Source organism: Scomber japonicus, chromosome 21, assembly GCF_027409825.1.
Source record: "Scomber japonicus isolate fScoJap1 chromosome 21, fScoJap1.pri, whole genome shotgun sequence".
Classification (NCBI taxonomy): Eukaryota; Metazoa; Chordata; class Actinopteri; order Scombriformes; family Scombridae; genus Scomber; species Scomber japonicus.
The window spans coordinates 22,615,470-22,639,652 of NC_070598.1; the positions used below are offsets into that span (position 1 = coordinate 22,615,470).

The following is a 24,183-nucleotide window of genomic DNA, read 5'->3' on the forward strand; positions in this document are numbered from 1 at the left end:
AATCCTTGTATATTACAGCAAATTGTAAAACGATATGTTTGTGTGTGTGTTTAAAGGAATTCTGGATGTTTTACAAAAAGTGACTTGCTATGTATTTCTGCCATACTGCCTAAACTCTCATTATAAAATGAGTAGTGTGAAGGATTTAGTGGCCTCTAGTGCATGTAAGAGAATCTATGGTGGCCACAGAACTTACAAAAAATGTGAAAGGCCCTCTGTAGAGTCAGTGTTTCCCAATTTCTCCTTGAGGTAAAATAAAGATCTGAACTATAAAGTAGAGCCAGTGTTTGGTTTGTCCATTCTGGACTACTGTACAAACATGGTGTTCTGTGTAGAAGGGGACCCACTCTGTATGTACACATTAAAGGCTCATTCTAAAGTAACAAAACCAAAAATCTTAGGATTATACACTAATTAAGACATATGTATAAATATTATATTCCATTCTTGCTAAATCTGTTCCACTAGACATAACTAAATTCTACATGAAAAATGAAGTGTTAAGTGTAATCACTTTTGTTATGATAAGAGCAGGATTAACTGTGCATAATTAACTCTTTACTGAACACCAGTAATTGGCCGGGTCCATATAAAGTGAGCTTTTCCAAAAGAGTGAGTCATGAATCAGTATTTTCCATGCCTGTATCTATATCTGCTTTGATTTTGTCATTGGTTTAATCTTGTTGTTGTTTATGTTCTTGTCATTAGTTCTGTTTATAATGAATCATGTCAGCTAATATTGTACAGTGATGTTTTATTCTCTGGCATGTTGGTCACATTTCATGTAATGCATATTTTTATGGGGAATCTAGGCAAGTGCTCAGGGTACTGGGCACATTTTTAAAACAACAAAAACACAAACACAAACGCACACACACACACACACACACACACACACACACACACACACACACACACACACACACACACACACACACACACACACACACGGATAATACAGACTATCTCCATATTTGCCACAGATAACTAAGAGCTTTGTATTTAGGTAAATGTAACAATGAGGCTGGTAACTGATAACTTTTTCATGCAAGTCTATTTTCTTTTATTTACTGTAACTGCAATGATTGTGTGTTGTAGTTATTGTGTAGAAATTGTACAACACTCACTCACTGTGGCTTGCTCTATGCCTCCTGTGTAGATCTGGTGTAAAATAAACACTTCATGTAAAAAAAACTCAGCTTCCTCATTCATTTCATCTTCATGTCGATCACTGATACACAGAAGGTTCTGGTAGAAGAAAGTATTCTTTCAGTACTCTGCTGTGCTCTAAAGGGCTCAACCTTGTCTGAGACATATTTGATCTTGTCTTTGTCAGCCAGTCCCTTCTCCTCAAAGACATACACTTACACATGTTGTCCTACGTCACTTTTGGGGACAATACACAGACATGATTTCCTGAGAATGTAACAGTACCAAAATGATAACCCTAACCCTAATCTTAACCTTAAGCACTATCAGGGAACTCAGCCAACATGGCTTATGTCAACATTTGGACACACTATTTCTAAGTAACTGAACTTCAGTCTGAAATTTGTCCCAATAACAAGTCTATGACACACCCTCCCCACACTACCTATGACACACACACACACACACACACACACACACACACACATACACACACACACACACACACACACACACACACACACACACACACACACACACTTTTTTGGTACTTCCTTCCCCTAGCTCGCTGACTTATTATGGAGTGACTTGACTTGAGTTGAGTCAGACAGCTCTGTGGTTCTCAGATTCAGACAATTCTCTGTTTCAGATTCAGATTCTCTGCTGGCCAGGTGGTAAGTCAGCTCAGCTTAGCCTGATCCTCATTCCCACAAACATCTGATTTACCTCTGAGGCTCCTTGGAGGTTCTCAGTTAAAGGGATTGTTTTCTAGCTCTTCTTATTTGCATGCATGCAGAGATTGATAGTTCTCATATTCTACTATACAGCTGCTAATTTTACAGTGTTGCTTTGATACTGACTGCATCACTGCATCATACTGTGAATGTTGTATGTATGACTGTTACATTTGTGTTTCTCACAGATTTCCCTGCTTACATTTGAGGAGAAGATGGAAACTACACCATCCGATTACAGTAACTATAGTTATGACAATGACAGCGAGGGGGAGTTTGTAGGAATATGTGATAGTGATGGTGCAAACTATCTGGGAGCTCAAATTTCCTTCATCTACTACTTCATGTTTCTCTTCAGTCTGGTTGGCAACGGGCTGGTCCTGGTCATCATCCATCGGTGAGTGGACAAACAAAACTCAGCAGAAATGAAAGAATATGAAACTAATTGTTAGTTTAACAGTTTAAAGAAATTAGAGGAAGAAAATGTATCATTTGAAAACTTGTAAAGTACACACCAAAGTATGTCACCACTTAAATTATCTAGTAGTCACACTTGTCTAAAATGTATGCTAAAAATGCTTAGATTCATTTCTATTCCACCAATCAATCCACAGTTTGGAAGTTGCAAAATATAAATGTTAAAAATGGTTGCAATAGTCGATTTTTTCAACCTTTAACAATGTAAATGATCATTTGTTAGGTTTGAGAGGCTGACCACTGTGACCAACATTTTGCTGCTGAACCTAGTGATGTCCTCCTTGATCTTCATGAGCAGCCTTCCATTCCATGGAGTGTACATGCAGCTCTCTAACTGGATCTTTGGCAACGTTATGTGCAAGATTGTAGGCAGTGTCTACTTCCTGGGCTTATACAGTTCTGTCCTGTTTCTGGCTCTCCTGACCTTTGACCGACACCTTGCAGTCGTTTACTCCTTGGGTGCACCACGAATGAGAAGTCATCGCTATGCATTTCTCAGCTGTGCTGTGGTGTGGCTGGTCAGCAGTCTGGCGTGCATCCCATCCATGATTCTATACAGAAGTTTTCATTACGCCCTTGATGACACAACGCTCTGCCAGGAATATCCTGGGAACTTGATGAGTACTTATGCAATCCATCTGAGAAATTCTGCATTTTACATTCAGCTTTGTGTTTTCTTGCTCTTTCCTCTGATTGTTATTGTGTACTGCTATGTTAGGATTGCAATCACTGTCATATCATCCAAAATAGTTAGTAAGTTCAAGACAGTCAGGTTGATATTTGTCATTGTCCTGTTATTTTTCATTTCCTGGATCCCATACAATGTTGTACTACTGACTGACAATGGAGGCAAGACCTGTGAGGAAATTCAGAGGAGGGGTTATGCAGATCAAGTCACTCGTAATCTTGCCTACATTTACTTCTGCATCAGTCCCATCTTCTATACATTTGTTGGGAAAAAGTTCCAAAACTACTTCAGACAGATGATGGTAAAACGCTTCCCAGGTTTAAAGAAGTATATTTCTGTTGATCAGGTCAGGAGAAGCAATATGTCCACAAAAAGTACACCATATTAATTGAGCAATATCAAACTAGGAGGTATGTAATACTGTCTGTAGCAGTAGTAAAGCCAGAATATAAAACCATTACAACGTCCATGTCAGTTAGCTACGCCTGAAACAAAGCTGCTACTTAGTCATCATGACCACACCATCATGTGTTTAGCTTAACCACAGGAAGAGATAGTAATTTCTTTATTGTTATTTAACATGGTATTTACAAAAAATACATAGGCTGAAATATTGTTTCTCACCAGCTTCTGACAGTGCAAGTAATAATGTATTAAAAAGAGAACACAGCAAGTTAAAAAGAGATGGATCACTGGTGGTTCATTTACAAATTTGTTTGGGAGACTTGCTCTCCTCTCTTGGTCAGAAGTTGACAAATTAAGCTCTACAATAATGTTCCAGGGTGTCCTAGTTGTGGTTTTATTATTCATTTTAGTAAGTATTTCCACTTCTGTCTGTTAGATAGGTCAGACCACACTTACATGGGTCCCTCAGTATGTTGCAAATTTTACAGCCAATGTTATAGTTAACTGCATCAAAAGTTGAACAGAATTAAGGGGGAAGGGATCCATTGCTACTTAACGTTACATACTTCAGTACATTTTTTAACGAAAGTTTCTATGTTATACAAAAATTGTCTCTGTACTGTAGTTTTGGCAAATAGCCTCAACTCTCATTTTAATATGTATCTGTATCTCTGACAGCTTTTCTTGACTACACGTCATTTGGATCCTCACCAAAATGTCAGGGTACTTTGCAACAAAACAATAAAAAAAAAATAGAAATGTAAAGTGTAATATTTTTGTTATGATAAGAGCAGGATTAACTGTGCATAATTAACTCTTTACTGAACACCAGTATTAGCCAGATCCAAATAAACTAAGCTTTTCCAAAACAGTGAGTCATGCATCAGCATGCGCATTTTCCATGACTGATAAGATAAGATAAGAAGTACTTTATTAATCCCTCGGAGGGGAAATTGAGTAAAATTTAATAAAAATGCTGTATCTGTATCTATATCTGTTCTGATTTTGTCTTTGGTTTAATCTTGTTGTTGTTTATGTTCTTGTTATTAGTTCTGTTTATAATGAATCATGTCAGCTAATAATGTACAGTGATGTTTCAATCTCCAGCAAATTGGTCAGATTTTATGTAATGCACATTACAAATAAAATTGTGAAAAAACACCAAAAAAGTCAAGTCACTGAAACTTCAACACAATCATATAAGTGCAAGTACCGAAGATACATATGCATTCCATCTAGTTGTGGCATAAATACAAAAGGCAGCCTGCCCAGCTTTAGCATGGCCAGATTTACCAAACGGGCAATCTGGGAAAGTGCCCAGGGAAGTTTAGAAAATATATATATGTATATATATGTATATATATATATATATATATACACACATACATACATATAAATATATATATACACATACATATACATAAAACACATACGCAGAGACAAAGCTGTATATATTTGTGTACACACACACACACACACACACACACACACACACACACACATATATATATATATATATATATACACATACACACACACATATGCCTGATCATAAAGGATGGAACCAAACACAGATTTTTTTTGTGTGGTCTTTTACTCCTGGACTGGACTCAAACAGGCACAGAATTAAACCTATAATTATGGGTTATGATGCACACCATAAAATGAAAAAATACAAGCAATATTATTTTCCCTCTCACTTTGCACTTCTGGATCTTAACTGTCTACTACTGAGCTCAAAACACTGGTTCAGATAGGCCAGCCAGTAACATTTACAGTAAACTCTAGCCCACTCTCCCTTACAGCTAACTTGCTTTAATCAACTTTAACTATAAACAGAAAATAGTAGTGGAGTAGTGGCTACATTTTTCCCAAAGAACTCAGGATACATTTTTAAAATAATATCATACACTCACTTGCAGTCCAGTGTGCAGCCTTCATGCTAAGAATCACACCTGTACACAGAACTCTATCACCCCTCTGTGGTTGGCATAAGCATACAAAATCAACAGTTAAATAAATCATCATCTGATGCTATAATTTCAATAATCAGTTTATTCATCATTTATTTATCTTTACTTGCACTGGACCGTTGTTCAGTACTGCCCTGAGCTCAGTGTTTTTTGTTTTTGTTTTTATATTGCAGCTTTCAGTGCAGTGTTCAATAACACCAAAGTGAAAAGACAGATGAGATCTGTATTTGCAACATCTGAAAATGGCTTCCAAAAGTGTCAAATCATCCACTTCAAATGTAAGATCATTACCCTCTTCAGCTAAGCATTGCAGAACAAGTCCGGGCCAAGGCCAAAACAGCTAAGAGTAGAACATTGAATGCATCACAGCAATTAAAACGGAAGGCAGAGTCAACTAATTAGGACTTGGAGGTAAGTGCTAGAGCTGCTGAAGAAATGAGAAGAGATGCTAAAGCAAAGATTGAAAAACCCACATTGATACAGAACTGCAGAAGTAACACAGCAACACCAGTGGTAGAAACTTTGGCATTGTACTTAGCCAGGCAAGATCTAACACAGGCCTGTACTCATTTGATGACGAGCCTGAAAATGACTGTGCATGGTACGCCTCATTCATCAGTTCACTGGTATTCATTAGAGTTCAGTGGCTTGGGAAAGAGTCATGTCAGGAAGTCAGTTTTTCAGCAGTTGAAGAGTTTCCCAAAGCTCACCACTAGAGACCATATGAAGTTCCACGAGTTTGATGACTTCCTGACTGAAATCCTCGGAGAAGATGGCATTCTCACTGGTCTGTTATATTTAGACACCTCACAAGATATATCAGAAAAACTACCTTTTGGACTTCAAGAAAAATGGCTGTCTGCCCGCTCAAGATACAAAGAAGAGAACAATGGTCTACTCCCACCCTTTGAGTACTTCTTCAAATTTGTAGGCTAAAGTGGAACGACCGTAGCTTCATGCACCAACCAACCTCTACCAAACCGGAGAGTCTTACCTTCAAGAATGTCAACAGTGACAGAACCTTCTCGGTACACAAAACAAATGTTTCCACAATAAGAATGAACAAACCACCAAATGACAACCCTAAGACTTGCCAAGTGCACAACAAACCTAGCTCACTCCAGGATTGCAGAGTATTCAGAAACAAACCAATTGATGAGAAAAAGACCTTCCTCAAGGAGGAAGGAATATGTTTCAGATGTGCTTCTACCTCACACAAAGATTGCATGTCATCAGTGAAATATCTGGAATGTGACCACACCTACCATAACACAGCCATGCATCCTGGTCTTCCACCTCAAAGCCCAAAGACTCCTTCACTATCACAAGAGAATGGCGGGTAGGGAGAAGATGATGCTAACCTGGATGTCGTTAGCTCAGGTTGTACAGAGGTTTGTGTTGCCGGGCAATGGAGTTGTTCATGTGCAAATATTAAAGATAAATCCAAAGGATGCTAGACACAAGGCTGTCAATGCCTACGTGATAATGGATTACCAGAGCAATCGCTCATTGGCCAAACCAGAGTTCTTTGACCATTTTGGTGTAGAAAGCAAATCGTTTCTGGGAGCTCAAATTTCCTTCATTTACTACTTCATGTTTATCTTCAGTCTGTTTGGCAATGGGCTGATCCTGGCCATCATCCATAGCGCAGCAGCATGGCGCTGACACAGTTGAATTTGTGGAAAGACACTTCTACGTGAGACCACTGTGGGTGGCAGAGGCACTTTCATTCAAAGAAACATGGGCATGGCACTGACCTGCAGTCGTCTCACTCTCTCCCATATACCTGCCTCCCGCTGAGTCGAGACAACACTTCCGTTGTAGTGAGTGGTTATGCAGCGTTTCTCTTAATGCAGGTGTTTTCTTGATTTAGATTGTTTCTGGCCTTGCATCATTTCCTAATTTGTAGCGTGTTTGACGTTTATGCATTTGCAATTTTGTAGTTGCACTTGTTTTGACATTTGTTTGTGTTTTAAGGTTTGCATCGTTTCTGTACTTGCAGCTGTTCTCCCCCAAATGAAGCGTTTGGCCCCGGTCGGCCACCGTACCTTTCCCCCAGAGGACTGTGCACTTCAGACTCTGTCTCCACCTTTAAATCCCGCCTGAAAACACACCTATTCAGAGTGGCCTACTCTGTCTCCCATTAACTATGCAATCTTCATTCTTGTTTATTTATTATCTTAATGCACTTTGAAGTCACGTTCATATTTATTCTTCTTTATTCTTTATCTTTGCACTAAATGTCACCTGATTTGTATTGTTTGTTGTGTTATATGTGCTTTGTAAGGTGACCTTGAGTGCTTTGAAAGGCGCCTTTAAATAAAATGCATTATTATTATTATTATTATTATTATTATTATTATTATTATTAACAGTTGAGGACCTAGACCTCACTGGAAAGACACCACTCACACAGCGCAGCTTGGGTCTACTCTGGGAGATATCCATAGATACCTTCATTTTCCTTGTGTCGGCAGAAAACAAGCCATTCACTCGCTGTGGGGTTTTATCTGTGAATAGCATCTTTGATTCTGACGGTGATAGTGGCAAAGTGTTTCAAACGGCTCGTGAAATCACACATCACAGCCTGCCTCCCTGCATCATTTGACCCGCTCCAGTTTATCTATTGCCCTAACCACTCCACAGAGGATGTAATATCAACCACCTTGCACTCAGTCATCACTCATTTGGACCATAAAAACAGCTATGCCAGAATCCTGTACATTGACTCCAGCTCAGCTTTCAATACCATCATTCCCCTGAAACTAATGGAGAAACTCCTTGAGATTGGCCTGGACAATTCTATTTGTCTCTGGATCTTGGACTTTCTGACAGAGAGACCACAGTCTGTTCGTGTCGGTACTCCATAATGCTGAGCACAGGATCCCCTCAAGGCTGTGTCCTCAGCCCACTGCTATTCATGCTGCTAACACATGACTGCGCAGTGAGATTCGAGGAGAACCAGATGATCAAGTTCGTTGATGACACCACAGTTGTGGGACTCATTCGCGGAAATGATGAATCAAGGTACAAGGAAGAAGTCAAAACAACCTGAGGACTGGTGTCAAGAGAACAATCTGATTATCAATGTGGACAAAACGAAAGAGATGGTCATCGACTTTCGGAGGTCACGGTCTGAGCACGCTCCCATATGCATCAACGGCTGCGCAGTAGAGAGAGTGAACAATATCAAGTTCCTCGGACTGCAGATCTCGCAGGATCTGGGCTGGAACAATAACACCTCAGTAATCACAAAACGAGCCCAGCAGAGACTACACTTTCTGAGGAAACTGAAACAGGCCTCCCTCCCCACCAAAATCCTCAGAACATTCTACAGGGGCATGGTCGAGAGCGTTCTGACATACTGCATATCCACGTGGTACTTGAGTTGCAGTGTGTCAGACAAAAAAGCCCTGCAGAGGTTTGTTAGGGGTCTCTCTCCTCTCTGTACAAGAACTCTTCCAGAGCCGCTGCAGGAGCAGAGACACTCACTCACACACTACTGCTGTAATGTGCAACTTAGTGACAATAAAGTTTGATTTGATTTGATCCACTGGGTTTGATTTGTTTTGATCCCCTGGGTCTGTTGGCACCTGATACCATCCAGAGAAGAGCGCTTACGTCTGAACTCTGACTGGTATACCTCTCATGCATACGCGTAGATTACGGGGGGGACGGGTGGGATATGTCCCCACCACTATTTATAATTTGAATTTTGTCCCTACCACTTTTAAAATGTGCAAACCAATTGCTTGCTGAAAAAGGATCTGATATCCGTTCCGGCTTTTCTCTTGGACATTATGGATCCAGTTAAATAGCTTTGCGACTTGCCTTTATTTTTGTTTGTAAAATTTATGAAATAAGAAATATTTAACGTCATAGCAAGGGGGAGGGGGGAGGGGGAGGAGGGTAAACGTGTGCTGTCTGTACACGGCGTTATAATGGAGAAGTGGCTTAAATCATTTTCAAGACAAACAGACAAAATTGACATTTTTATTCAGAAAATAGCCGGTCCTTTTGCTTCCTGTAAAAAGCATGCTTGTGACCCTGGATAACGATATGGATACATCATCTAGCCTGCATGTGGACTGCCACATAAGGTAAGAAATTGGTTTACGTAATTTTGCTGCTGGTTTTGTTTGCTCGTGATGACCTGGCCAAAGGTAACCCATGGTCCTAAGCTACGATTGTGATCTGATTCTGGCTGGTGGTCAGCTAACAAGCTACACACAGTGGGATTGCTATACCAATGTGGTTATAGTTGTTTTGTCTGATTGAGATATGTGACGTTAGACTTGAAGCCTGGTAGGCCTATCAATATGTTCTCACATAACCTATGTGATTATCCTAAACTGTAGGATTTTATTTGCGGGCAATTTGCTTATGATGTAACGAGTGAAGTCTACATTGGTCCTTCGCAAGTGTTTACTGGTGGTCAGGATTTGACAGATGCAATTCTCGTCTGGGTGCTTTTTTCTTCTGTTTTTTTTAATGCAGTATAACATAAGCTGCCAGCAGCCCTGGCTCTCAGAAGGCTGATGCTCAGTACCTCGTTTCATTTCGTACCCCCTTTACAGTCTGGCATTGTTTGTCTGGTAAACTTTGTTGATGTCAAGAGAAGTGTGAAATTGCCAACACTGTTCTTTGTCCTATGTGTATTAGTATTACATATCCCGAGCCAATACACTGGTGTTTCCAACGCCGTTTTGCAAAACAAGCCAAAACACAATCTGTGGTTTTCAACTTTTATTGTTCGAATACAATTTTCAACACCTGACAATACACTGTAGAACAGGGATTCCCAAACTGTGGTAGGCCTACGCGTACTCCCGGTGGTACGCGAGCTGCTTCTAGGGGGTACGTACGCGAGATGAAAAGGGCTATGGCGGACAGGTGTTAAAATTAACTTTTTAAATCTTTTGTAATTAATTCATGAATAAATACATAATTTCGAATCGGATCATAACGATATGGAAACATGAAATTAAAGGATATCACTTATAAACTGTGTAGGTGTTCATCAAAAAAAGGGCAGCTTATTAAACATGACGCTGGAATAGCTACATCAATAGAATGCGTTACTTTTGTGTCGGATGGTGGGTGGTCGTGGGGCAACAGTTTTGGAACCGCTGCACTAATTCAAGACTCATTGTGGATATAACAAGTTTTTTTTTTTAAAACAACAAAAACGGAAAGGAGGGGGGGGGGGGGGGCGTTACGTTTTTTGTCCCCACCACTTCTAAAACCAAACTGACGCCCTTGCTCTCATGGAACACTTGGCGAGAATCACTTCAAGATCTCAGGCAGCACATGCCATGCACTTACTCAAACATGCCACATTTCAAGGCAGAGCCTCAACAAAAGCAACTGCAGTTGTTACATACCTGAAGACAGTCCAAAAAGATGGAGAAACAGAGGTTGGATTTGTTATGGGTAAGGCAAAACTAGCACCCCAATCTAAACCTACCATCATGTGATTAGAGCTGTTTTAGCTGTTGAGATGGCAGATGTCATCCGAGACGAGCTAGACATCAAGTTGGACGCTAAAAACTTCTATAGTGACAGCAAAGTAATTCTTTGTTACAATCACAATGCAACCAAGAGATTTTATGTCTACGTCCACAACAGGATCCAACGTATACACCAGTCCTCAAAACCAGAGCAATGGCATTACATTGCTTCCGCATCACTTCCGGGTAAGAGGTCGGTTTTCCTCTCCGCTACAGCATGTGTGCCGCTGCAGGTGTTGCTCTGTGTTGCTCATATGAGCTCTCCTTTGGCTGTGGTAAGTGTCCTCTCTCTCTGCATGGTGGTGTTTGTATTCAGGCGGCTAATGCTAGTGTGGTCATAGGAAATGCTGATGTCTGGATCTGTCGCACTCCTCCTCCTGCCTTTATGAGTGTGTATGTCCAACTCTACTTCTGCTAAAGGTATTTTTGTCTCCCGCAACCATATCATTTTCAGTTTATTTGGCTAGTGCTATCATTATTTTTTGATCAGGTGGAACCACAGATTGGACCGCTGCTGCTTTGTCTCGGCTCTTTTTGCCAGCTCGCCTTTTTGCTTTACCTGCTTGCTGCTGTTCTGTCTGCTTGGCTGCTGCTTTGCTGCTGCTTTGGTGACTGCTTTGTGGCTGCTCCGCTGTGTTGCCTGCATGGGTGGCATTCTGACTGCAACCTTCTCTCAACGGACAATCAAGCTGCTGGCTCTCCAAAATAAGACTCTTGCTGCAGTGTGGTTGCCACAGCAGCTTTGCATGGCATAGCCACGCATGCTTGGGCTGAGTGACTTCCTTTAATGGTTTAGTTGTATGAGTGTGAGGTGTGGGTTGTATGAATTAATTTGGGTTATTTGCATAGGTTTTTTTTTTAAATGTCTTTTCTTTGGATTCTTTTGATAATTTGATCCATTTTCTTGTTTTTGTGTTCAATTAGATTGTAAATTGTGTATTTTCTTTGAATGAAGTGTATTGCTTTAGTTTCTGGTTATTTGAAAGGGTTTTGTTAAAATTTTTGTACATTTCTGTTCCTAAATTTAATCTGTTAATTGTTTTATGTCTTTTGTTTGAGTTTCAACCCCCCCCATTATTTTATCCCTGTTTCAGTTGTCGAAGGCCGGTGGTGGTGGCGGTGGCTGGTGGTGGTGTCCCCCCTCGTTTGGTATGTTGTGCTCCCTGGTGCTGGTTACTTCAGTGTGTGTGTGGGTGACCCTTCTTTATTAGTGCCACGGGTTCTAGCTCCTCCACTCCAGAAGCTGGAGAGGAGTGCCTCTTCTGGCCTCTTTTGAGTGTCTTCTTTTTTCAAAAGAATCTCACTCTGTCGTCGCTCTGTGCTCACTCACTCATTTTAAAGAATATGTGAATAAAATAAACAGTCAGAATCTGCCGGCTTCTGTGATTCTCACTGTGTTTTCGGTTTTTGGACAGGAGTTATGGTTTTCTCACAGTTTGCAATTGTTCGGGACCTTGTCAGAAGCCAAATTCTTCAGAATTTTGAGAATTTTTTCCAAGCAGATCCTCAAATCGCCGTAGCAACCACAGGGCCTTAGCTGACCTTGGCAACCTGTTGCTGGGCAGAATCTGACCTACTTTTTTGTGATTGGCTAAGTCTGTTTTGCCAGTTAACTGAGCTAATTCATTTGAATGGAGATTAATTCATGTTTACTGTGGACAAAATAAATAGTTTTATTGTTTTGTATTGTAGTTATATGATTTGTGGTATATAAAAAGATTCAACATTTATCAATAGAAGATGAACAAAATGTGCATAATATAATTTCATACAACCAAGAAATTTAAAATAAAATATGTAATAAAATCTACTCTCTAAATGATTTCAATATTTACGTAATAATTTCATAACAGTGATGTTCCTGTCTGTGGAATGGATGAAGTAGACTTTAATTAATAAGTTTAAATAAATATTATTTATGCTTGAATATGATTAACATTCACTTAATATCTTCAAGAATGTTAAGTTGAGAATAAAGTATATTCATAAAGAAAAAATAAATCTTTTACTCGTCCCAGCAGTAGCCCCGTGGCACTCAAAATTTCCCTGGAATTTTCTAGTTTTTTCTAGTTTTTTTATTCTTCCGCCGTTTTTCGGCGCGTAACTTCTTCCGCCAGCTTTGAGAAAACCCCGACAAGACATACACCAAAACGTGCGGCTCGATCGGGGGAGGGGTGCTGTGACTTGGTATTGAAATTCCAATTTTTCACAAAGTTATTCCCAAAACAAAACAGGCATGATCCTCCATTGGAAATGAATGGGAATTTCTTTTTAAACACAAAATTTCATCTTTTTTCAGAATCACCTAGCTCTCTTATACTTGCACATAGAAATGTGTTTTTACATAACATGTACACTTTTCAAACTATGAGCAGTCAAACGAGGAGTGGAAATCACTTTTTCTTCAAAGTTAGAGTGGAAGCGTCAGTTATTGACAGTCTTACTGCTCAAATGCAGGCCAGGCAGGTATATGTGTGTGTGTGTGTGTGTGTGTGTATATGTGTCTTTGTTTGTGAGTGTTTGTACACACTATGTTGTGTGCTAATAAAGGGTATGTGTGAAGCGTCAAGTGCTGTAGTGTCGTGCATAGAGTTAGTGCATGTTGCTACTGCCTTGTGCTCTGTGTGCTACTCGTCCCGACAGTAGCCCCGTGGCACTCAAAATTTCCCTGGAATTTTCTAGTTTAATTAGTTATTTTGGGTGAACCACTCCCCGTCCACTATCAGTGTTACCATTTTATTGTTTTAGTAGATTGCAATAAAAAGATATTTTTGTACCTTGAACCACGTCTCATTCCAAGTGAATAGAACAAACTTGTGTGTCTACTCTCTGGGTGAAATTCCCAGGGTGGCGTTGTCTTGCAACCTTTAAATTTCTTAAACCTATTTGACATCTGTTAATAATACACCCTACCCTTGCCACAGTTGCTCAACAACAACGACAAGTTTTTTGCACCACCCTGAGTGGAGTTTAGTTTTGTTTTAAGGCTGTGGTTTTTACACCCACAAAACACTTTTTTTTTTTTTTTTTTTGAGACTTCCTTCCCCTATCTGGCTGACTTGTTATGTAGGAACTTGAACTGAACCGAGTCAGACAGCTCTCTGGTTCTCTGAGTCAGACAACAAGGAGAAGCTTCTCTGCTGGCCAGGCGGTAAGTCAGCTCAGCTTAGCCTGATCCTCATTCTCACAAACATCTGATTTACCTCTGAGGCTCCTTGGAGGTTCTCAGTTAAAGGGATTGCTTTCTAGCTCTTTTCATTTGCATGCATAAAAAACTTGATAGTTCTCATATTCTACTATACAGCTACTAATTTAAAAGTGTTACTTTGATACTGACTGCATCACTGCATCATGTTGTGAATGTTGTATATATGACTGTTACATTTGTGTTTCTCACAGATTTCCCTGCTTACATTTGAGGAGAAGATGGAAAATGTAACATTTGATGATTACGATGGCAATTACAGCTATGATGATCCGGTAGAACCATGTGATAGTGACGGTGCAAACTATCTGGGAGCTCAAATTTCCTTCATCTACTACTTCATGTTTCTCTTCAGTCTGGTTGGCAACGGGCTGGTCCTGGTCATCATCCATCGGTGAGTGGACAAACAAAACTCAGCAGAAATGAAAGAATATGAAACTAATTGTTGGTTTAACAGTTTAAAGCAATTTGAGGAAGTAAGTAAGAATATCTGTAAAGTACACACAACCTTTATTCTAATTACTTGTGAATTACTGTATTAAAATGTGTAATAAGAGTAAATTAAAGTTGTAATCATTACAATTCAGCAACAAGTGTGATTTAATACTACAGTCCCAGAATTCTGGGGGCAGCAAACACTAGTGAAATATTTAGTTAAATATACAACAGAAAAACAGCTGCTACAGCTCTGATACAGTGTTAGGAGAGTGAACAGTGAGGCTGATACCACTGAGATCAGATTAAAAACGGTAGTACTGTATTACAATTCCTTGTCTAAGGGTGTGGGCTATTGTTCAAAAATGCTGACCAAACACAGCATCAAAAATGGGGTTTGATTTCATTAAAAACATAAGGATTATACATTTAGGAAGTCCAGAATTAGCAGTTAAAGGATTACGTACATTTTAGCTATATGTTTTTACTTTTTTGAGTATTTATAATGCAAGTGAAGCACCATTTTAGCCACAATCATTGATGTAAATTAGGTAGGAAGCATATCTGAACACCCCCAAGTAGTGTTATATAATTTAACAGCAACACAATACAGCCTCCAAAATGACCATGAAGGAGAATCAATACGTCTTAAAAAATGGATGTGTTCATCAAGATATAATGTTGGGCTGTTGTATCCTATACTGCAAAATAGTGCTGCATGATTAATCTAATCGCAATTGTAATCATGATGTCAGCCTGTGTAATTATATAACTGCAATACAATTTAATTCAATTTAACAAATATATGTGTGTGAACATACGGTCATCTACGCACCATAAACACAGATACTTCATAGACTGCTTTTAATTGGGTTCTGTCTAGTCAGTGAAACCTGTGCAGTACATGGTCACATACATGAGAGGGGCAAAATATTAGGAATGCCAATCAATATAATGCACCCCAGTAGGCCACCAACACGTAGTTTATCTAGTAAGTAGGCACACTTGTCCAGTGCTACTAACCAATCCACAGTTTGGAAGTTGCAAAAATAGAACTGTTAAAACTGTTGTAATAGTCAGTTTCTTCCATATTTAACAATGTAAATGGTCATTTGTTAGGTTTGAGAGGCTGACCACTGTGACCAACATTTTGCTGCTGAACCTAGTGATGTCCTCCTTGATCTTCATGAGCAGCCTTCCATTCCTGGGAGTGTACAATCAGCTCTCTAACTGGATCTTTGGCAACGTTATGTGCAAGATTGTGGGCAGTGTCTACTTCCTGGGCTTATACAGTTCTGTCCTGTTTCTGGCTCTCCTGACCTTTGACCGACACCTTTCAGTCGTTTACTCCTTGGTTGCGCCACGAATGAGAAGTCAACGCTACGCATTTCTCTGCTGTGCTGTGGTGTGGCTGGTCAGCAGTCTGGCGTGCATCCCATCCATGATTCTATACAGAAGTTTTTATAACGTACTTGAAAACATGACGTTCTGTCAGGAATTTACTGGTAACCTCACAGATACTACTCTAACCCATCTGAGAAATTCTGCATTTTACATTCAGCTTTTTCTTTTCTTGCTCTTTCCTCTGATTGTTATTGTGTACTGCTATGTTAGGATTGCTATCACTGTCATATCATCCAAATTAGTTACCAAGTTCAAGACAGTCAGGTTGATATTTGTCATTGTCCTGTTATTTTTTATTTCCTGGATCCCATACAATGTTGTACTACTGACTGATAATGGAAGCATGGACTGTGAGGAAAGGAAGAGGAGCGGTTATGCAGATCAAGTCACTCGTAATCTTGCCTACATTTACTTCTGCATCAGTCCCATCTTCTATACATTTGTTGGGAAAAAGTTCCAAAACTACTTCAGACAGATGATGGTAAAACGCTTCCCAGGGTTAAAGAAGTATATTTCTGTTGATCAGGTCAGGAGAAGCAATATGTCCACAAGAAGTACACAAAATGAATTGATCAGTGTCAAACTTTGAGGCACATAATGCTGTCTGTAGCAGAAAGTGGCCTGAAATTGATGAATAAAGCTCTACATTTAAAGCTGAGCAACACCATTTGGAAAAATAATGTGAAATAATGTTCCATGGTGTCCCGATTGTGGTTTTAAGTATTCACAACTATGTCTGTTAGATAGGTCAGACCACACTTACACTGATCCCTTTATTATTTTGATATTTTGCACCCAATGTTATAGAGTTAACTGCATCAAAAGTTGAACTTTTGTACGTAATTAAGGGGGAAGGAATCCATAGTTACTTAGTCGTTACATATCTCAGCAAAATGTATTATGTGTTGATATGTGTGTTGAAAAGACTTTTGGATGTTATGCAAAAAGTAGCTTGCTCTGTATTTTTGCCATACAGCCTAAACTCTCATTTTTAATTTTTAATATGTATCGGTATCTCTGACAACTTTTCCTGACTTCACTTCAGTTCCTCACGAAAATATCAGTATAATTTGTAACAAAAAAAAAGAGAGAGGGAGAAAAGGGAGCTCTTCCAAAGCAGTGAGTCTGAGTCATGCATCAGCATGCACACATTTTTTAATGCCTGTATCTATATCTGCTCTGATTTTTTCATTGGTTAAATTTTATTGTTGTTTATGTTCTTTTTTATCAGTTTTGTTGATAATGAATCATGTCAGTTGTCACAGGGTGTGTGTGTTGGTTCCATCTCTCCTTAGTATGTGTGTATAGGCACAGGCTGATTGACAATTAGAAGGGGGGGATTAGAAACACCAGACAGCTCAGGAAGGATGGTGGTGATTTGGTGGTGCAGGCAGGTTTCTACTTCCCTTCCCAGTGTCGGCGTTGTTAGCAGAGAGAGTGCGGGCGTGCAGAGCGGACGTTGGGTTGGAGTCAGGAGGGGGGGAAGGACCGCCAGGAAGCCGGTGACACAGAGACGAAGCAGAGTGGGACATTGATGAAGTGCGGCGGCAGAATGGAGCATCATCAGGCTGACATAGGCACAGAGAAGGAGACGAGAGAGGAAAGCACTATTGGACCTGGGGAGGGGGGTGAAGCGTACCTCTCTCAAACACTCAACACCTGCTACATTTGCCAGTTCATTTAATAGGGAATTCATACAGCCATTTGAAGCCACCCTATGCCTGGGTCAATTTTTTTTGTGTGCTTCTTTTGTTTGCTTTGTTTGCTTTTAATAGCCGTATTATTTATTTCTTTTGATTTTACAGCATGCTAAAAATATTTTGGAATTGATCTTTTGTGTTCTGGAGCATATTCAGGCTGTGCCTTGGGACTGATTGGGCAAATATAAGAAACAGGAGTCAGATTGCCAACCAGGAGATTCCTTTTCCTGCTAATGTGGCCTTATATTTAGGCGCTCATCCACCCTCCTCTGACCACTCTGTTTCCTGCTCCACGAACCAGAAGAGGGGCCATCACCACTGACATCTGGGCCGCACTATTTTTAAGGACTCTTTTAAGCATACTTGTATTCATTGTTTTAAACTAATAAATTGTGTTATTTTAATACATGTAGACTGGTGTGCTGATTGACAGCGTGCTCCTCAGTAAGATTCCAAGATTCCAAACCAGGATTTCACCGCTGTCACATCAGCTAATATTGTACAGTGATGTTTTATTCTCTGGCATGTTGGTCACATTTCATGTAATGCATATTTTTACTTGGAAATAAAACTGTGAGAAAGCACCAAAAAAGTCACTGAAACTACAACACAATCATAAAAGTGCAAGTACAGAAGATACATATGTATCAAGGCATCAGGTTTTAATGCCAATATATAAGAATCAGTGCAGAATATACAAATGTTAAATTATACCAAAAAACAAACATGAAGAATTTAGTGGTCATGAAAGGTAATGTTTTTAACTTAAGTGTTCAGTGTGGATCCTCTGTCAGGTCTTCAGCTAGGAGGTTCCATCTACTTGGGGCATACATACAAAAAGCAGCCTGCTCTGCTTTAGGATAGCCTCATTTACCACACGGGCAATCTGGGCAAGTTCCCATGGAACTGGGCAAATTTAAAACAAATAAATTAAGAAATAATAAATATATCCTTTATGGCCTGATCATAAAGGATGGGACCGGACACAGCAATATTCCAGGCCTGTTCTCAAATAGGGACAGCATTAATCATATAATTATGGGTTATGATGCACACCGTAAAATGATAAAATGTTATTTTCTCTCTCACTTTGCACTTCTGGATCTTAACTGTCTACTACTGAGCTCAAAACACTGGTTCAAGGCCAGCCAGTAACATTTACAGTAAACTCTAACCCACTCTCCCTTACAGCCAACTTAATCTCGTGAACTTTAACTTAGTATCGAGAGACAACAGGAGTAGTGACTACATTACTACATTAAAATTAAAATAAAACACAAATAAATACATTTCTCCTGCCACATAACTTTTTATATTAAATGACATCAGTTAACTGAAAAATATACATTTATACTAAAAATATATTCTTTACAGATTCTTCCCAAAGAACTCAGTATACATTAAAAAAAAAAAAAAAATCATACACTCACTTGCAGTCCAGTGTGCAGCCTTCATGCTTAGAATCACACCTGTACACAGAACTCTATCACCCCTCTGTGGTTGGCATAAGCATACAAAATCAACAGGTCAGTAAAATAATCATCATCTGATGCTATAATTGTAACAATCAGTTTATTTATCATTTATTCATCTTCACTTACACTGAACTGCTGTTCACCACCGCCCTCAGCGCGGTGGAGAAAACACACACACACACACACACACACACACACACACACACACACACACACACACATAAAAACACTTTTTTGGTACTTCCTTCCTCTATCCAGCTGACTTATTATTGAGTGACTTGAGAGGAGCTGGGAGTCAGACAGCTCTCTGGTCCTCAGAGTCAGACAACAAGGAGAAGCTTCTCTGCTGGCCAGGCGGTAAGTCAGCTCAGCTTAGCCTGATCTTCATTCCCACAAACATCTGATTTACCTCTGAGGCTCCTTGGAGGTTCTCAGTTAAAGGGATTGTTTTCTAGCTCTTCTTATTTGCATGCATGCAGATATTGATAGTTCTCATATTCTACTATACAGCTGCTAATTTTACAGTGTTACTTTGATACTGACTGCATCACTGCAATATGTTGTGAATGTTGTATATATGACTGTTACATTTGTGTGTCTCACAGATTTCCCTGCTTACATTTGAGGAGAAGATGGAAACTACAACATTGGATGATTACGCTGGCAATTACAGCTATGAGGAGCTGGTAGAACCATGTGATAGTAATGGTGCAAACTATCTGGGAGCTCAAATTTCCTTCATCTACTACTTCATGTTTCTCTTCAGTCTGGTTGGCAACGGGCTGGTCCTGGTCATCATCCATCGGTGAGTGGACAAACAAAACTCAGCAGAAATGAAAGAATATGAAACTAATTGTTGGTTTAACAGTTTAAAGAAATTAGAGGAAGAAAATGTATCATTTGAAAACTTGTAAAGTACACACAATCCTTACTATAATTACCTGTGAATTACTGTATTAAAATGTGTAATAGGAATAAATTAAAGTTGTAATCATTACAATTCAGCAACAAGTGTGATTTAATACTACAGTCCCATAATTCTGGGGGCAGCAAACACTTGTGAAATATTTAGTTAAATATACAACAGAAAAACAGCTGCTACAGCTCTGATACAGTGTTAGGAGAGTGAACAGTGAGGCTGATACCACTGACATAAGATTAGAAACTGTAGTGCTGGTTACTGAATATAATTGCATTGAATAGCTAAAATGCTGACCAAACACAGCATAAAAAAATGGGGTTTGATTTCATTAAAAACGGAATTATATGTTTAAGAAGTCCAGAATTAGCAGTTAAAGGGTTACATACATTTCAGATATATGTTTTGAGTATTTATATATTTTATAATTTATAATGCAAGTGAAGCACCATTTTAGCCACTCATTGGTGTAAATTAGGTAGGAAGCATATCTGAATACCCCAAAGTACAGTGTTCTATAATATACCAGCAACACAAAATACAGCCTCCAAAATGACCATTAAGTAGAATGTAAAAAATTGATAATGTTTATGAAGGTATTATGTAGGGCTGTTGTATTATTACATACTGCAAAATAGTGCTGCCTAATTAATGTAATCGCAATCGTAATCATGATGTCAGCCTGTGTAATTATATAACTGCAATACACTGCAATTTAATTCAATTTAACAAATGTGTATGTGTGAACATACAGTCATCTAATCACCATGAGCACAGATACTTCATAGACTGCTCTTAATCCGGTTCTGTCTAGTTAGTGAAGCCTTTGCAGTACATGGTCACATACATGAGAGGGGCAAAATAATAGGAACGCCAATCAATAAAATGCACCCCAGTAGGCCACCACCACTTAGTTTATCTAGTAAGTACACTTGTCTAAAATGGATGCTAAAGATGCCTAGATTTACTTCAGTGCCACCAACCAATCCACAGTTTGCGAAATATTACTGTTAAAAATGGTTGTAATAGTCTATTTTTTCAACCTTTAACAATGTAAATGGTCATTTGTTAGGTTTGAGAGGCTGACCACTGTGACCAACATTTTGCTGCTGAACCTAGTGATGTCCTCCTTGATCTTCATGAGCAGCCTTCCATTCCTGGGAGTGTACAATCAGCTCTATAACTGGATCTTCGGCAACGTTATGTGCAAGATTGTAGGCAGTGTCTACTTCCTGGGCTTATACAGTTCTGTCCTGTTTCTGGCTCTCCTGACCTTTGACCGACACCTTGCAGTTGTTTACTCCTTGGGTGCACCACGAATGAGAAGTCAACGCTACGCATTTCTCTGCTGTGCTGTGGTGTGGCTGGTCAGCAGTCTGGCGTGCATCCCATCCATGATTCTACACAGAAGTTTTTATTACGCCGTTGATGACGCAATACTCTGTCAGGAAAATCCTGGTGACTTCACAGATCCTACTACTGTAACCCATCTGAGAAATTCTGCATTTTACATTCAGCTTTTTCTTTTCTTGCTCTTTCCTCTGATTGTTATTGTGTACTGCTATGTTAGGATTGCTATCACTGTCATATCATCCAAATTAGTTACCAAGTTCAAGACAGTCAGGTTGATATTTGTCATTGTCCTGTTATTTTTTATTTCCTGGATCCCATACAATGTTGTACTACTGACTGACCATGGACACCAGAGCTGTGAGGAAAGGAAGAGGAGAGGTTTTGCAGATCAAGTCACTCGTAATCTTGCCTACATTTACTTCTGCATCAGTCCCATCTTCTATACATTTGTTGGGGAAAAGTTCCAAAACTACTTCAGACAGATGATGGTAAAACGCTTCCCAGGGTTAAAGAAGTATATTTCTGTCGATCAGGTCAGCAGAAGTAATATGTCCACAAAAACTACACAAAATGAATTGAGCAGTGACAAACTCTGAAGAATATAATGCTGTCTGTAGCAGAAGTGAAGCCAAAATATAAACCATTACAACATACATATGTCAGTTACCTATGCCCAAAACCACAGGAAGAGATGGATCACTGGTGGTTCATTTACAAACTGGTTGGAAGACTTACTGCCCTTTAGTAGTCAGAAGTTGATAAATAAAGCTCTACATTTAAAGCTGAGAAACTCCATTTGTAAGAAATAATGTGAAATAATGTTCCATGGTGTCCTGGTTGTGGTTATGGTTAAATAATTTAATAATCATCCATAATCCCATTTAAAGTATTCACACCTATATCTGTCTAGATAAGTCAGACTACACTTAAGCTTTTCCAAAACAGTGAGTCATGCGTGTATCTATCTGTCTTCATTGGTTTAATCTTGTGGATTTTGTTATGTTCTTTTCATTAGTTCTGTTTATAATGAATCATGTCAGCTAATATTGTACAGTGATGTTTTATTCTCTGGCAAGTTGGTCACATTTCATGTAATGCATATTTTTACTTGGAAATAAAACTGCTTGGAAATAAACAAAGCTTCACCAATTCTCTTGATACTGATGATTATGGTCACTTGTCAGAAACCTGGTATGTCCAAAAATAAATATGACTTACAAGGTTTCCACCTGACGGCAGTATTACCCAGTTGGAATAAAAGTTGAGCTTCAGTGCCCAGGGGCCCCTAGTGGTACCAATCTAGCCTTATGCTTTAGAGTTAATATGGTTAATACGTGGGGTTCACTGTCTGTGGACCTGACAATTTGCGAGCATTTGACAGCCACCAGAAACCATGATACTACATCTAAACAAGCCAGTACACTAAAAATACACTGAAACACACTTCCAGTGAACATCGAAACAGTGATGAAACTGCGTCATACCATTTAGTACTGTCAGTGTTGCAAATTAAATTGTAGTCACCCAAATTACTCCATATTGGGGATTTGGCAGAAATTTCATAGACATATATGGAATTGTCAACAAATACAACATTTGAGTTCTCTATATTTTAAGATTAGAGAGAAGATTTGGCCTCCACATGAGAATAATGAATGAGGAAGTGGAGTCTTAAGCAACAGAAATGTAGCAAAAGCTGGGCGAGGTGAGTCATCATTTGAATGTCAGTCAATATCTTATCTATTGATATAGAGAATAACTGAAACTGCAGGTCAGCTCAATAATCAAACAGTATTATCAATAGCAGCTAAGGAAGTGACAGATATGAACGATAGAAAAATAAGAACACACAATCATATTTCCGCACAACATACTGCAGTAATGGGTGTATTGTCATTAGCTGCTGACACAGCTGGAGTGTGCAGTGCATGCTTGACCAGCTGAGGAGGTGACGGATATGAATGATAGAGAAATAAGAACACACCCATCCGGTAGGCCCACATACTAAAGTATAATGTTGAAATTAGGTCAATATGAATAGAAATAGGACACATCAACAAAAATAAATAAATATCTCAAAATAAAACTAAATAGATAAATGAATTAATAAAAGAATAGAGAAAAACAGAATAGAAAAATAGACAGAAAAAGGACTGATGTGTATATGAACTATTTATTTATTTATTTATTTAAAATGTAGTTATTCTAATTATAAATATTACCAGAAATGTGTGTGAACACACTCAATATTTCCATAAAAGGGTTATCGAAAGTTTGCTTTGGTGTTTTTTTTTTGTGGCGGGAAACATAGCAAGCACACCACAGGAAACTGTGATAGTAGATGCATGACTTCGGCATGAGCTCGGAGGCTTAACTACTAACTGATCCATCTGCTGATTGTGAGCTATGAAGAAAGTAATCTCCTAAGCAACCAAGAAGTATGTACTGTTAAAACTGGTGTAGAAGTCGCAGTCTATTTTGGGGGGTGGCACACTTTTCTATTGAAGACTGGTTTATTTGAATTCACCAATAACTATTCATTTATAAACACACACGTTTATACTCCAAAACTTTTCAGTTTACTTTAATTTGAAACAAAATTAAAACACACATATTCCACCTGAAACAGTGTGTCAGGTTAATGGTTAAATGGTCTGATAATGATTTAACTGAACTGGACCAGTATACTAACTCTGACTGGGTTCAGGTTAGGTTGAGTTTCAATTAAACCTTTTAAAACAACACAGTAGCTTTAC

General features: G+C 39.0%; 3 protein-coding genes across 3 annotated transcripts; all 3 read left to right on the plus strand.

Annotated features, from left to right (window-relative positions):
- Positions 1–1,221: 1,221 nt before the first annotated feature.
- On the plus strand, positions 1,222–3,747 carry LOC128382369 (C-C chemokine receptor type 3-like). Its single transcript, XM_053342364.1, has 4 exons — positions 1,222–1,251; positions 2,072–2,280; positions 2,584–3,462; positions 3,710–3,747. The coding sequence occupies exons 1-3, from the start codon at positions 1,222–1,224 to the stop codon at positions 3,434–3,436; spliced, it is 1,092 nt and encodes a 363-aa protein (XP_053198339.1). The 3' UTR covers positions 3,437–3,462; positions 3,710–3,747.
- Positions 3,748–12,864: 9,117 nt separating this feature from the next.
- LOC128382370 (C-C chemokine receptor type 3-like) lies at positions 12,865–16,569 on the plus strand. Its single transcript, XM_053342365.1, has 3 exons — positions 12,865–12,896; positions 14,404–14,535; positions 15,696–16,569. Exons 1-3 carry the CDS (start codon positions 12,865–12,867, stop codon positions 16,567–16,569), a joined length of 1,038 nt encoding a protein of 345 aa, XP_053198340.1.
- A 2,564-nt stretch (positions 16,570–19,133) lies between these two features.
- LOC128382371 (C-C chemokine receptor type 3-like) lies at positions 19,134–22,376 on the plus strand. Its single transcript, XM_053342366.1, has 3 exons — positions 19,134–19,151; positions 19,761–19,960; positions 21,147–22,376. Exons 1-3 carry the CDS (start codon positions 19,134–19,136, stop codon positions 22,021–22,023), a joined length of 1,095 nt encoding a protein of 364 aa, XP_053198341.1. The 3' UTR covers positions 22,024–22,376.
- The last annotated feature ends 1,807 nt before the right edge of the window (positions 22,377–24,183 follow it).

Bases quoted from the DNA above. Each gene is read 5' to 3' on its own strand.
- LOC128382369 (XM_053342364.1), top strand. From the start codon at position 1,222: ATGTCGATCACTGATACACAGAAGGTTCTG. The intron at 1,252-2,071 runs GTAGAAGAAAGT...TGTTTCTCACAG, and splicing joins CTGATACACAGAAGGTTCTG to ATTTCCCTGCTTACATTTGA. The intron at 2,281-2,583 runs GTGAGTGGACAA...ATCATTTGTTAG, and splicing joins GTCCTGGTCATCATCCATCG to GTTTGAGAGGCTGACCACTG.
- LOC128382370 (XM_053342365.1), top strand. From the start codon at position 12,865: ATGATTAACATTCACTTAATATCTTCAAGAAT. The intron at 12,897-14,403 runs GTTAAGTTGAGA...TGGCAATTACAG, and splicing joins CACTTAATATCTTCAAGAAT to CTATGATGATCCGGTAGAAC. The intron at 14,536-15,695 runs GTGAGTGGACAA...GTCATTTGTTAG, and splicing joins GTCCTGGTCATCATCCATCG to GTTTGAGAGGCTGACCACTG.
- LOC128382371 (XM_053342366.1), top strand. The intron at 19,961-21,146 runs GTGAGTGGACAA...GTCATTTGTTAG, and splicing joins GTCCTGGTCATCATCCATCG to GTTTGAGAGGCTGACCACTG.